Below are 13,565 nucleotides of genomic sequence, written 5' to 3' on the forward strand. Positions count from 1 at the left end.
AGTGGAACAACATTTTCAAACAAAATGATATTTGATATTAAATTATTGTTAAATAGTTGTTTGTATTAAGCAAATCCACCGTCAAATAAACGTGCACACTAAATCTAAAAAAAACCTCTTCTTCTCTGTGTAGAAAGTGCGTGTGAGAGAAGCGAACGTACACATTCGACCCCGAATTACGCAGGCATCTCCGACGCCTGTATTACTAATTCACGACTGGGTAACCAAAGTGCCGGAAATGTATCGGAATTTATCGTTATCTAGGTGGACGAGTATGGGAGTAGGCATGACAAATTGATGTGCTAATATATGGAAGGAATCTGCCTCGCACGCCACACGGGAGATGGATTTTACTAGGAGAAAGTGTTTGCCTGCTGTGACCAAGATCTGTTCGTTTCTTTCGGGTGCAATTTCGTGCAGCTTCTCTTTTTTCTTTCCCATCACGAGTTTCGAGCAAAACACGCGGTATCAAAATAATTCGCTTATACTTGAGAGGGGGGAGGAGCGCGTAAAGAACGCAATTGACATGTAACGGTATCGTTATCCTGACCGCTGCATATTTGGAGCTGCGACGACGTAATTTCTCGCTACCAGCACGCGCTATCGCGAATTGTCTTTTTTTCGACAATTTACAAGCCGTGACGTCACGCCCTATGTCGAGAGACGCGTGGGCTTATCTCACGAGCTTGGCGCTGCAGTTAAATCATTGTCTTTGCGAGAAGGTTAAGGACCCACGCCATTAGGGTGGGCAAACCGGTTTGAATGGAATCCTTTGTAACATGGAATTGCTCGAGGAAACCAGCAAAAGTTTTTTCACCGGCGACCAGCACGGAATCGCGGTAAACTCCAATTTTTTTGTTTTTTTCTTTCGGAACGACGTGTCTAAACGCTCTCTCACGTACGTTGTATCTGTTGAATCTCCGCGCCGAATCCTCCTAGGGGCACGCAGATTCGCGTCTGGAATCTTTTCCGGGATCTTGACGGTTCCGTCACTTGCGTAATCGAGGCCCACGATCTAGCCGCGATAAATTCACGCGCGAGCCGCGTAAAAGATTTTTCGACCGTCATGAATTTTAATTTACTTACTCAACTGTAACTTATAGGGTATTAAGAGATAGGCGGATTATATCAGTTTAACTTCCATTTCTTTCCATTTGCGTCTACTCTGTGAGATGAAAGTTTGATTTTCTTCGAAATTTACATCAATACTGATCATTGATCGCAAGTAAGGCATATTTAATTTTCTCAATTTTGAGATTAATTATGTCATCAAGGTAATCGCTACGTGTCCCTGCTATAATAATACGATCTATATTTTTGGACGCTTGAGGGTACTAACAAATGTTGTTAATAAAAAGTTTACACATGTAAGCCTGTCGAGGTGGATGAAGTCGCACGGGAATGAATTCATTGGGACATCACTAGTCGCTTCATTCCTGCTAAGGTCGTGACTTGTAAGGACACCAACTGCTTGACCGATCCATTACACAGACCAAGCACATTCGCTCCGCATTTGAGCAACACCACGATTGGTCTCACACGTGGACCCAATCTAGGTTGTTACTGCAATGACTACATTATACGAACTCAAAGCAGAGAGTCAAGGATTCCTCTTTTTTTCTTGCCCATGTTTCCATGGATTTTCTTTTTTCATTTTCTTCTTCCGACCGATAAGAGAATCGTATGTAAAAATAAAATGATGAGCCGTCGGACTTTCCGTTCGGACTGCATAACGCATATTTCAAATTATCTCTTCCCTTCATATATATAATAATAATTTTCATAATCTTATAAATATTATCCCAGCCAACACACCGAGCATCGATTACATTATATCTATGTTATAATTTCGCATTCGATGTATTATATTACATTTATATTATTATTGAGTGCGAAATTATAATATAGATGTAATGTAAATGCTATTCCGCGTTGAATGAAATTGAGACTGAGAAGATATATCTCATAAAGATATATGATAAAAATTAATGCAGTAATCGTGGATTATCGGTGGTCTACGCGGCGGAATGGAAAATCATGTGAAATTGGCGCGGTGCTCAACGTGCTAATGATAATAATAATAAAGTAATGAAATGATGACAGTTTCTCCCCAGATAGAACAGAAAATGACGATGACGTGAAAGTGAGGTCAAAATGACGAAAAGATGATCGGAAAATGAGTTTTATAATATTTTTCTCGTCGCTTTCACGTCATTTCTACCTCACCGTCATTTTCCGTTCTACCCTTAGAATGAAGTGAGAATTTCAAACTATCAGAACCGCTTACCGACCGTTTGACTAACTTGTCATCCAGCGCCATCTATCGGTGCCGCACAAAACAACTCGACAAGGAACTATCGAACGTCGCCCATCTTTACCCAGAGTTGGTGGTACAGGTTACGTGCAAATGTAGCGCCGAATTGACGTCTTACGTGGTAATTTCTGTTAGCCGCTCGCTCTCCAACTTGTGCATTAAATACGCGCATCCAAATTGAATTTCGGACCATGTTTCAATCAATGTACGTATTACGTTGACATTCGAATGTTTCTCTCGCGAACGTAACCATGTCGAAGCCGAAGCCGTTTCCACATAACCTCAACCAGTGGGATTCATGTGAGAATCCTTTGGCCCCATTGACGGAATGTCAGAAGGATTGCCTGTCAAGCCTAGAAACTGTCGTCACTTCGTATTTCCCATCGTGGAATCCGCAGAGCGATTCAATCAGCGGCGGCGACGACGAGAAGGCGCAGCGGGACTCACAGGACACGCTTCCCATTGAGAGATACCAGGAGTTACTTCAGCACTACCTGTCCTTGGAGAGAAAGTACGTGTCCATGTACGACATGAAGTACAATCTGTACCTGAACGAGCTCAAGTCGAGGAGGTCCGAGTGCGAGAAGGTCTGTTCTCAGATAGAAGATGCGTTAAACGATTTCTCCGCGCTATACAAACAGTACACCGAAGTATCCGGCAAGACCACCTCTCTGTACGAGGCCAGTGAGCAGCTGATCTCCGACCAGAAGCAGCTGAACGCGACGATCGACAGCATCACGGAATACGTCAGGTACTTCAAGGAGATCGACGTGATCAGTGAGAAGCTGGACGCCCCTACCTTGTCGGTCAACAGCGAAATGTTCTTCAATATACTGGAGAAGATCGACACGAACATCAACTTCATGCAGAACAATTCGTCGTACAACGAGAGCGGCGTTTACCTCGTGCGGTACAGGCACTGCCAGTCGAAGGCGATCGCGCTGATACAGAACTACATCTTCAATCTGTTCTCGAAGACGACGGAGAGCATCTTGAACTTGAAGGACAGCGAGGGCACACCGGAGAACGCGGACGCAGCCTTGGCTCTGTTCTACGGCAGGTTTCAGACGATCCTGTCGAAGACGAAGCCGGTGATCGAGCAGGTGGAGGGCAAGTCGTACAAGAGGCAAGAGTACGACAGCTTGTTGCTCGAGTGCCATCAGTATTACTGGAGCCAGCGAGGCCTCGTGTTAGGTGCGAGCATACAGAAGTCCCTGAACTCCGTCAGGGAGAAGTACAACGGCGACCACTGCAGCCTGGTGCGACACGCGTGCGCCCTGCTGCTGCACGCCTCGATAGACGAGCACCGGCTGTTCTACGAGTTCTTCTCGAAGCAATCGAGCGGACTGACCGCCTACCTGGAGAGCCTGTGCACCTCGCTCTACGACGCCCTGAGACCTTTCATCATACACATCAACCATCTGGAGACGCTGGCCGAGATCTGCTGCATCCTGCGGATCGAGATGTTGGACGAGCACGTGCAGAACAACTTCGAGCCGCTGGAGGGCTTCGGCAACATCTGCCTGCAGCTGCTGCACGACGTTCAGGAGAGGCTGGTGTTCCGCGCCCATCTCTATCTGCAGTCCGACGTGCTCAACTACAACCCGTCCGCGGGCGACCTGGCCTACCCGGAGAAGTTGAAGATGATGGAGGACATCGCGGAGTCGATCAGGGAGGAGACTCGGCAGAGCCGCATGAAGAAGATCTCGGTCTCGTCCACCGACAGCTCCGCCCTGGAGCCGGTCTCTCGCAATCACATCGTCATCGACTCCATCTACCAGAAGACGCACATGGGGAATTCGCCGGCGGACCTGCACGGCATGTGGTACCCCACGGTCCGCAGGACCCTGGTCTGCCTGTCGAGGCTCTACCGCTGCGTGGACAGGTCGGTGTTCCAGTCGCTCAGCCAGGAGGCCATCTGCCTCTGCGTTCAGAGCATCGAGAACGCCAGGCAGGAGATCGAGAGGAGAGCGAGCACCTTGGACGCCGAACTCTTCCAGATAAAGCACCTGCTGATCCTCCGGGAGCAGATCGCCCCCTTCCAAGTGGACTTCACCATCAAAGAGTACAGCTTGGACTTCTCCAAGGTGAAGACCGCCGCGTTCGGATTGCTGGAGAAGAGCTCCCGGCTGTTCACCTTGTCGAACAACGCGCTGCTGCAGTTCCTCTTGGAAGGCGCGCCCCAGATGAAGGAGCAGCTCATCGACTCGCGGAAGCACGTGGACGCGAAGCTGAAATTCACCTGCCAGCGGCTGATACAGCACGCGACTTACCTGCTGATATTCCCGGTCGTCAAGTTGCTGGAGAAGGACAAGCTGCACGAGGCGACCGGCCAGGGGGACGCGCTGGGCGGTGCGCGGGAAGTCGCGGCCATAGTAGCCGATGTGCTGAGGGTCATCAAGTTCAAGTGCCCGGAGATACAGCAGTCGATGCAGCTGTACTTGGCCAACAAGGAGACCGAGTTCATCCTCTTCAAGCCGGTGAAGAATAACATTTGCGCCGCGTTCACGCAGCTGCATCAGGCCTTGAATAAGTATTATAACGCGGAGGACCTCCTCTTGATCGCCTGTCCACTGCCGGAGCAGATCTCCGTCATGCTGAGCTCGACCACGCTTACTCAGGGCAAGTCGAATCGAGATTCTTTCTCGCAACCCACTTTAAAGAGATCGCAGTCGGTCACTAAACAAGATGTTTAAACTACGCTGTTTGTCGTTTCACTTTTTCATTCGGAGGAAGTGAAGTCTAGCTCTGGCAGCTGAAATTTATCAACCGCGGTAGCTGTTCGAGATAAAATGCATTTGCTGGGAGATACAACTGCAGTGTTTGCTGTGGCGCTTTAATTCGAACAGCTAACACATTTAGCTGCGGTGGCAACGACGTTAGTTGTTCCTTTTTCTGCTCCTAAAGTTCATTCTTTCTCTGAATGTGTCTGTGTAAATCGAGTAATTTCTACACGCGTGTCCGGTAGATAAATTTGCGAAATTCACAAATTCATGTAATCAAAAGTCGCGAGTAATAACGTATATTTTCGCATTAGCTGATTTTGTCTCTCATTTCCCTGATATTGTATATATTAGCCATACTCGAGTATCGGAATAATTTAGCAAAGTAATTAGATATTCAAGAAATACCCGAAAGTTTCGGTATCCGGGTAATACTAAAGTATCCGACTATTCAGATGTTGATTCAGATATTGACTATATCTGCAATAGGATAGCCAGAGAATAATATTATTATTGTAATTGTACAAAGTGCAGTAATAACTATAGAGAATATTTATGATAAAAGTTTTTTAAAGGTCAAAGGTAATAATATAGGTAATAATGCAGAGGTAATAATATAAAAAACAATTTTAATTATTCCTTTTATCATACACATAAATAATTTAAACGCAGATAAATAAAAAAAATTTGTTATAATATTTTCTATATCTTATATATATATATATTTATTATCTTTTATAATTATAGTAATTATAACAGAATGTTTATTGTATGTGTTCGTAATGAAAATAAAATTATTATAAAATTATATATTAATGGAAAATGTGAGGTGATGATGATACGGGACATTATATGTTTTTCTAAGATTTATATCACTATCAAAAATTATATCCAGTCAACATTTTTATCTCAATTCATTATTAAGCCATTAATCCTTTATATTATAAAGTTTGAGTAAAAATAAATATACTATGCAGAGCAGTTATATAATTTCTTTATGTTAATTTATGTTTTACTATTGGAAATATTCAAAACTGGTAAGACTGTATATTATTAACGGGTTCCTTGTGTGTTACTATCGTTTCCTCTAATCATTTTATTACAAAGACTACTACAAAACCGTCGACCTCATTCGTAAGAGGAGAAATGTGCTATCTATACATTATATATTCTTTCCTCGTTGTCCGTAATTTTAATGTTGTGAATTTCGAACAGTATGCACGCGAATATATTAATGCATAAAATCCGATCATTAGGGCATCGCAATTCACTTTATGGGACGATGTGTTTACTGAAACATACAATACATTAAATTTTATTCAATAAATTATGATAGAGAACGTCAATAATTGCGCGACAAAACCCGGCGATATTACGAAACATTATATCTTTTATAAGGGAAAAAATAAACAGAGAATTTTAATATTAGATACTCACCTACTCGACACATTCGCGTTTTCGTGCATATTTAAACGATGGGGATTTCGAGTGGTAAACCAAAAGTGTGCGAAAATGCAGATTACCATCGCCATTATCAACGCAGTCCACAAGATCCAGAATAATAATAAACGGAATGTCATGCAAATTGGGCTTGAAACGTTATATTTCGTATCTTCTCCTTTAACAAAACAATAACATCCGACTATTAACGTTTCGACGAGATCTTTCATCTGTTATATCTGTATCAGTTATTTATTGCTAAATATATTTTACGTGAAAAAGTCACATCTACTTGTCTTCTTTTAATAAGTTACATCCACTTTTCTTATTTTAAAAGAATTCGAACTTCCCAAATAGAACGTAACGAAATCCCGCCACAAACCTTTGTAACGTTTCCCTTCTTTCTCGAAGATAATTAGAGGTATGGCGTCGTAAAGCGGTTTTTCCTGAGCGAAGATAGATTTTTCTTGCAGCTCCATTTCAGCATGTCCTCCTTTCCGATGTCCGCAGTGGCACGATAATTTACGGAGAAACGTCTCGACGATCTCAATTGAACGCCCGCATTTTACTTCTTCTCGCGTCCCCAATATTTACGAGTCTGCCGGCACAAAGGAATCGTTGTTTTTACAGTGGCATAGAGGCGGAAGATAAGCACGAGTGCGCGCGAGGTTCGTAAGTGAAAATATACCGATTAACATCGTATTATACGTCATCGCCGTCACAATTATATGCCGGATCTATTCTCATTAATCGAAGAAACGCACTGATAGCGCGCGCAATCGGAACGTCACTCCGAGGCAGGGTCAACTTCAATCTTCCGCGGCGACATTCTCCCCGGGCTCATCGTCATGGGAAGAAGATACGCCGCTTTCAACAGCGCGAAGCGCGAAGAAAAGAGCTGCATAAAGTACGGAACGAGCGTTTCAGCGTTTTCCCTGGAAGAAACGCTGACGAGCACTGACACACTTCGCGCGCTCAGACCGAGAAAGAGGGACTCGATCTCGATTTTGCGCAACCGCGACCGATGTTGACTGGTCGGCGTCGTCACGGAGAATAGATCGCCGTCGAAGTGTTCGCTGCGTAGATATTATTGCAAACTCATTCGCTGGTATGCACACCTGGTGATCTCGGGTGACCTCCGTGGACACCTGGTCACGCTTTTTTTAGCCCGACCTGAGTCACCATTTAAAGCGGTCTCTGTTCCGCTATTATTGACATTAGAAAATCCTCTTAACCCCCTTCGGGAGGGCCGGCGAACCGGTGTTTGCACGGGATGTGCCGAACTAACGAGTAATCTCTTCCGCGAGGATCATCTCGATCCGCCGGCGAGGCTCGTAATGACAATGGCAAAGATTTTAATTAGGCCGTACTTGGCGCTTTTAATTCTCTAATGATCCCCCGTTAATATCGAAACCGTTAGGCAGACAGATATCCCCTTGATCAATGTTGTCACCTGAAACATCGCGCGCTATTTCGGGAACGTTCGGCCCGCTAAATTTGATATTATTTAAGCTCGAAGGCCAAGCGATTAGTTTCTGAATCCGGTCGCTTTCGAATCCCGGAATTGATACGCTTCGATTGACGAATGCGCTCGTCAAGATTAATTGAGATCATTGGAGACAATTGGAGGCCGTTCGTCTATTATTTTTATTCCACACATTTTATTGTACAAATCTCTAATTTTATCGTGGAAGTACTTATCTTCTTTTTCTACGTTACTTCTGAAATTTGCACGATGCTATCACAGTTATCACGATGCTCATCGTTACATGCAGCGCAGATGGGAGACACGATGCCGCGCCGTCGGGTTTCTCCGTTGAGCTTGGTTTCGTCTTCGGGGTCACTTGTTTCGACGACGTCGTCGAAGTTCCTTTTTCTGTCGCGTCCTCGGACGAAGAGATCGCGTCTTCGGTGGTAACAGTCCGCTCGCTCGTCGTGGAGTCTCCAACGCCGGAAGTGACCGTTGCTGAAATTCGATCAATAATAAACAACGTTGCTGATTATACAGCGATGAAACGTGTGTCGGTAAATATCGACAAGCTGCTGCAGTTGCATGTAAAAAATACGCACGTGTGCTGCTCGTCGCTGGTTCAGATGCCTCTTTCTCTTCTTCGCCTCTCAATACGAGTGCCGCGTTTGCCGTCAATACAAAGTTGTCCCTCGACACGACGTCTCTGAAGGCGGACGACGATTTTCAAAGTGTTTCGCAACAACCGTGATGAAACGTTACAGAGAGAGAGAGAGAAGAAGATGCGACGAGATACGTACTTGACGCGAAGCGCGTTGCTGGAAACCACGACGGTGCCTAGAGTAGCCTTCAAGTTGGGATATATCGAAGTTAAATTAATCCTCTCTTGTCGTATACCTAGATTAATTACGACGATGTACACCGGATGATTTTCCACGAACCTAATTATCAATCAGGGATATAATCAAGTATGTGAGTATATAATTGCCCAGGAAACACTAATTAAAGTAACTAACTGAAGTAGTCGACTAACACTAACATAACGTCAACGTTAATAATTTCCCACTCGACTATGTAAATGCGATATCACGCGCGTGTTATGCAACAGTTGAGTGGAAAATTATAACATTGATGTTATGTTATTGTTGGTTCGTGTTTGCTAAATATAGCCTTCATTGTAATCCTCTTCATCTTATTATTCTTCATTATCGAACGATTTGTCATCTTCGTCACTAACCTTTTCAACGCCAACACGCGATTATTATTCAAACGGGCGAATTCGTAATCACCATCCGTGAAGACCGGCTCCCTCCTCAAAGCAGCCAGCTTCCTGTACGTTTGCAGATTGCTTCTCTCTTGTGCCAGCTGTGCCTGCACGTTTCTGTGAATGTAATTAGGATGTACAGGAAGGTACGTGTTGTCGTTATCCGAAAAACCAGCTGATCCGGCGGAAGTCCATTGCATGGGGGTTCTCGCCGGATCCCTGGAGAAATGTTCGAATTCCTTTTCGCCTTTGAAACAGCCCATAGGATCGATGGTTCTGCTCCAAGGTATCTTCGTGTTCAGCATGGCTATTTCTTCGCCATAGTACGTGTACGCTTGCCCGGGCAAGAGGAGACTGAGCATGTGAAGACCGTCCACTCGGTTGAGGCCGATTCTCGAAGCTGCTCTCGAGTTGTCGTGATTCGAAAGCTGTGTTTGTAAAAAATAATCATTACTGTGCGCGCGGACATCATAGACGGTGATTAGTCTCATTCGATATCATTAGGTTCTCACCACCCAATTGGTGTTGGCGTTTCTTGGAAGACGTGCGAGCCACGAATCCAAGGTACTCTTAATGTCGTCAGCGTCGCTGCTATTGTGAATATGCGTGATGAATTTGAAGTTGAACGGTGGGATTCCCTCGTGTGTGCCATTGCCGTAATATGCTATTAAATTGGCGTCAGAGTCGTACGATTCCGCGATTAATAATCTACAATTCGTAAATCATCGAATTATTATGACAATCAAGTAACGCTGAAATCGCGAAGGAAAATCTTAACGAATTATTTTACAATGCGTATTTTGGAAAATATCAATCGCATACTTCGACGTGACGTTATTCGTCGACACCCAATCGTCGATATATTCGCGAAATCTGTAAAGGAGAGCAGTGCTTTCAGGAAGACCAAAGGTGTAAGAGCCGCTTCCTGCAAGGGGTTCGTCTCTCAAGCCTTCGTCCTCGAAGAAATATGGCACTGCATTAATCCGGAAGCCGTCGACGTCTCTCATCATCCAAAATTCGAGCACGTTCTATTTGCAAGAATAATTTATTAAAATTAAAAGTGTTAAAATTTATATGACGAAGAATACATTACAGATCTTCATTTTCGATACTACGATCTTAGAAAATTACAACGTTACATGTCCCTTTCTTTGAATTTCTCTCAATTAAATTTCACTTGTGAATTACGTCAGATTAACAGAAACATAACTAAATCTTTTTGTTATTATGTTGAGTGTTAAATGCACTACCATTAATTCCTTGATCACTCTCTCGTTTCGCAAATTTAGATCCGGCTGGGACGTATGAAATTTATGGTAGTACCATTGTTGTCTTACATCGTGCCACGTCCATGCAGATCCTTTTTCATCGCTATATATGCTCAACTGCATAAAAATAATTAAAACGTTATTTTTACTACTAAATAAGATTGTTCCGACAAATTTGGTTATCATTAATTAAAATCAGGAAAGTTCGCACCGTATGTATTATATTAAATGAAAATTTTTGTTATATTATGGAACGATATGATACAAAAATTAGAGAAAATATACTAACCCAGTTAGTCGGCGGGATTTTATTTCCGTCGTCATCGGTACTACCATTAGCCCAGATATAATAGTCAGTGTATGGTTCTACGTTTTTTACTGACAGCTGGAACCACTGGTGTTGATCGCTGGAATGATTCGGGACGATGTCCAAAATGATTCTTAATCCTGAAAAGAGCAGCAACGTTGAATATGAAATTATCACGATAAATTATTACGATGGACGATAAATCATTTCAGAGAACATATCGTTCTGCATTTTGAAAGGTTGAAGATACCATAAATCCCCAGCTGCGTATACATTACAGTCTATTAACCCTTACAGACCAAGAAGCCACTATAATGGCGCGGCGGTGGTATGTTTTTCACTAGTCTATTCTTGATGTATATGAAAAAGTTTTAGTTTAAAAGCTGTAAAAGTCGCCCGAAATATTACCCGGTATTTAAAAGGAGTTAACAATGATACCTCGATTGTGTGATTCCTGCACTAAGTTGTCGAGGCCTTTCAAATCGCCGAAGAGAGGATGTATGTCCGTGTAATTGGAGACGTCGTATCCCGAATCGATCAGTGGCGAAGGGTAAACGGGACTTAAGCAAATCGTCTCGACTCCGAGATCCTTGATGTAATCGAGTTTGATACAAATGCCTGTTGATGAAAGTAAAGTCGCTTATATTTCCGGAATTCGCGTTTATTCGCGTACACACGTACGATGAAGGTTCAAACTCGAGCGCAACTTTCCATTCGCGACGATTTCTTCATCACCCTTCTTCTAACTCACCCTTCAGATCACCCTCGCCGTCGCCGTCGGTATCCAGAAACCCTCTGGGCCAGATCTGATAAACTAATGTAGTTTCCCACCATTCTTTACCCGTGAGTTCCGCGCTACCCACTTTAGTCGTGAAAAGCGCTAGAACGCTTATCAGCGCGAAGCGGCGTGTCACAACCAACATTGTGCATTAGTTTCGGCAAATCCTCTCATACGTTCTGCTTCGCGAACTTATTTCTGGTACTGTATTAAGAATAAAATTATCAAAAATTAAAAATCACTGACACGATGTCTCGAAGAAAATGTCGGCGATAAAAATGCCGACGACAAGGCGGCAATTGGCGTCGAAATCGCGATCAGGTTCGCGACGTCCATTTCTTCCTGCAGGAACTCACCTGGAACGACGATTTTCATCGGGTCTGAACTACTTGAGCCTCCCTCGACGATCGTTCCTGCACCCCTGCTCGCGCGGATCAAAATGGATTTGAATGTTTTTTAGCACTCCCGTGTCGGTTCTCGATGTCGTCTCTTCGGGGTCGGCGAGAAAAATGGGGCGCTGAAAATTGCACAGCGAACAGCAACGTATACAGATAACCGTGTTATCTGTGTCTCAGCCCCGCCTGTCGCTCTCAAAACCGTTGTCATTTAGAATAGGGACGCTTAGACACTTCAAGATTCGTAACTATTTCATATCTCCGAGAAAGATAGCGTTTGTTCTCTCGAAGAGAAAAATATTAAAAGTTGTGCAGTGTTTATATCGTCATACTTTTTTCTTTCACGTATTCTGTGATATATCACTTGTGTGTTTTTGTTTGTCACATGTTTTAGTTTATTCACTCCGAAATCAATGTGATGTGTAATAATAACGATATTAATAGCAACAATGATGAAAAATACAATTCGTACGTCTTGTTGCGATTGTTATTACCGATAGATCAACCAGCATCGTCCGTCATAACAGTCCGCATTTGTTGCGTTACGTCTCCGGCGTCGTAAAAATCGGACAGAAAATAACGGGACAATTTAATCACAACGAAAACGTCAGGGGTTAATTCGCCTGTTATCTCCCCGGCCGTGTAAAAACATCGTATCTGTGTTTATTCGCTCGCTGATTCCCCCCGAAGACGTAATAATAAACGATATCGCGTATTCCGTTGCAGTTATAGCAGCATAACGCAGTTGACGCATACACACGGCGGCTGATTCAACGCGACAACAGGGTATATATTGTTTCCATCGCCGCGCTTTAATGCCTTCGTGAAAGATAGTGAAAATTAATCGACTCGAGAGATTTAACATTCCGATTGAATTCACTTCGCGTGTCGATAAATTCATAACATTTTCTCTGTCACGATCGATCGTTTGTCCATTAGAAACGCGCGAAAATAAATTTACCCGGTATCGAGATAATGTTGCATTATCCGTGCGGCTGACCTCAAATTATCTTAATTATTAGCAGCTCTACAGAGTGCCGTTAATCGATGCATTAGCCCATCATGAACCGCAAAAAATAATACACGATTATATCTCGTGTATTAATCGTAAATTTATCGCCACAATACCGCGTTTTCCTCGTATTCGAACGATAATAACAACGAGAACGATTTAACTTTTTCACGCAATGCAACGTAACAATAGCAGCGACGAAAAATAATGATAATGCAAGAGTCAATTAAATTATTTGTAGAGCTCGTGAAGAAATCAGTAATACAAAAATACAGATAATACGATCCAAGTAATCGTCAATTGACAGTTTTCGCATGAAACAATGTCGAATAATTGAAGAAAATAAACAGCTTCATTTCTGTGTAATTATGATTTATAGTTAGATTCCCAGACCGGCGAATATATCAAAGCCATGACATTATCGTTGAATCACGAGCGTTAAAAATGTGACACGAAAAACTCCTTTAGTGATAATGCGAGAATTAAACGTATTGACATGATAAAACCGTCGATATCGGCGGTTTTCTTTTATTTATCAGCTTCGATTCGGGAACGTGACCGAATTGTGTGACAAATTGTGACGCAAATCATGTTAC

At 43.3% G+C, this 13,565-nt stretch overlaps 2 protein-coding genes across 2 annotated transcripts; one reads left to right on the forward strand and one right to left on the reverse strand.

The window, feature by feature from the left end:
- Positions 1–2,396: 2,396 nt before the first annotated feature.
- Positions 2,397–5,703, forward strand: LOC106742429 (conserved oligomeric Golgi complex subunit 3). The gene has a single exon (XM_014615357.1). It carries the CDS (start codon positions 2,566–2,568, stop codon positions 5,008–5,010), a length of 2,445 nt encoding a protein of 814 aa, XP_014470843.1. The 5' UTR covers positions 2,397–2,565; the 3' UTR covers positions 5,011–5,703.
- Positions 5,704–5,770: 67 nt separating this feature from the next.
- On the reverse strand, positions 5,771–11,707 carry LOC106742430 (alpha-glucosidase-like). Its single transcript, XM_014615358.1, has 12 exons — positions 11,536–11,707; positions 11,223–11,402; positions 10,767–10,924; positions 10,460–10,594; positions 10,032–10,237; positions 9,722–9,917; positions 9,183–9,637; positions 8,746–8,886; positions 8,548–8,651; positions 6,860–8,443; positions 6,475–6,655; positions 5,771–6,328 (listed from the first exon to the last, which is right to left on the reverse strand). The coding sequence occupies exons 1-10, from the start codon at positions 11,705–11,707 to the stop codon at positions 8,193–8,195; spliced, it is 1,998 nt and encodes a 665-aa protein (XP_014470844.1). The 3' UTR covers positions 5,771–6,328; positions 6,475–6,655; positions 6,860–8,192.
- Positions 11,708–13,565: the final 1,858 nt, after the last annotated feature.

Source organism: Dinoponera quadriceps, unplaced genomic scaffold (assembly GCF_001313825.1).
Source record: "Dinoponera quadriceps isolate SergipeBrazil2010 unplaced genomic scaffold, ASM131382v1 scaffold754, whole genome shotgun sequence".
NCBI lineage: Eukaryota > Metazoa > Arthropoda > Insecta > Hymenoptera > Formicidae > Dinoponera > Dinoponera quadriceps.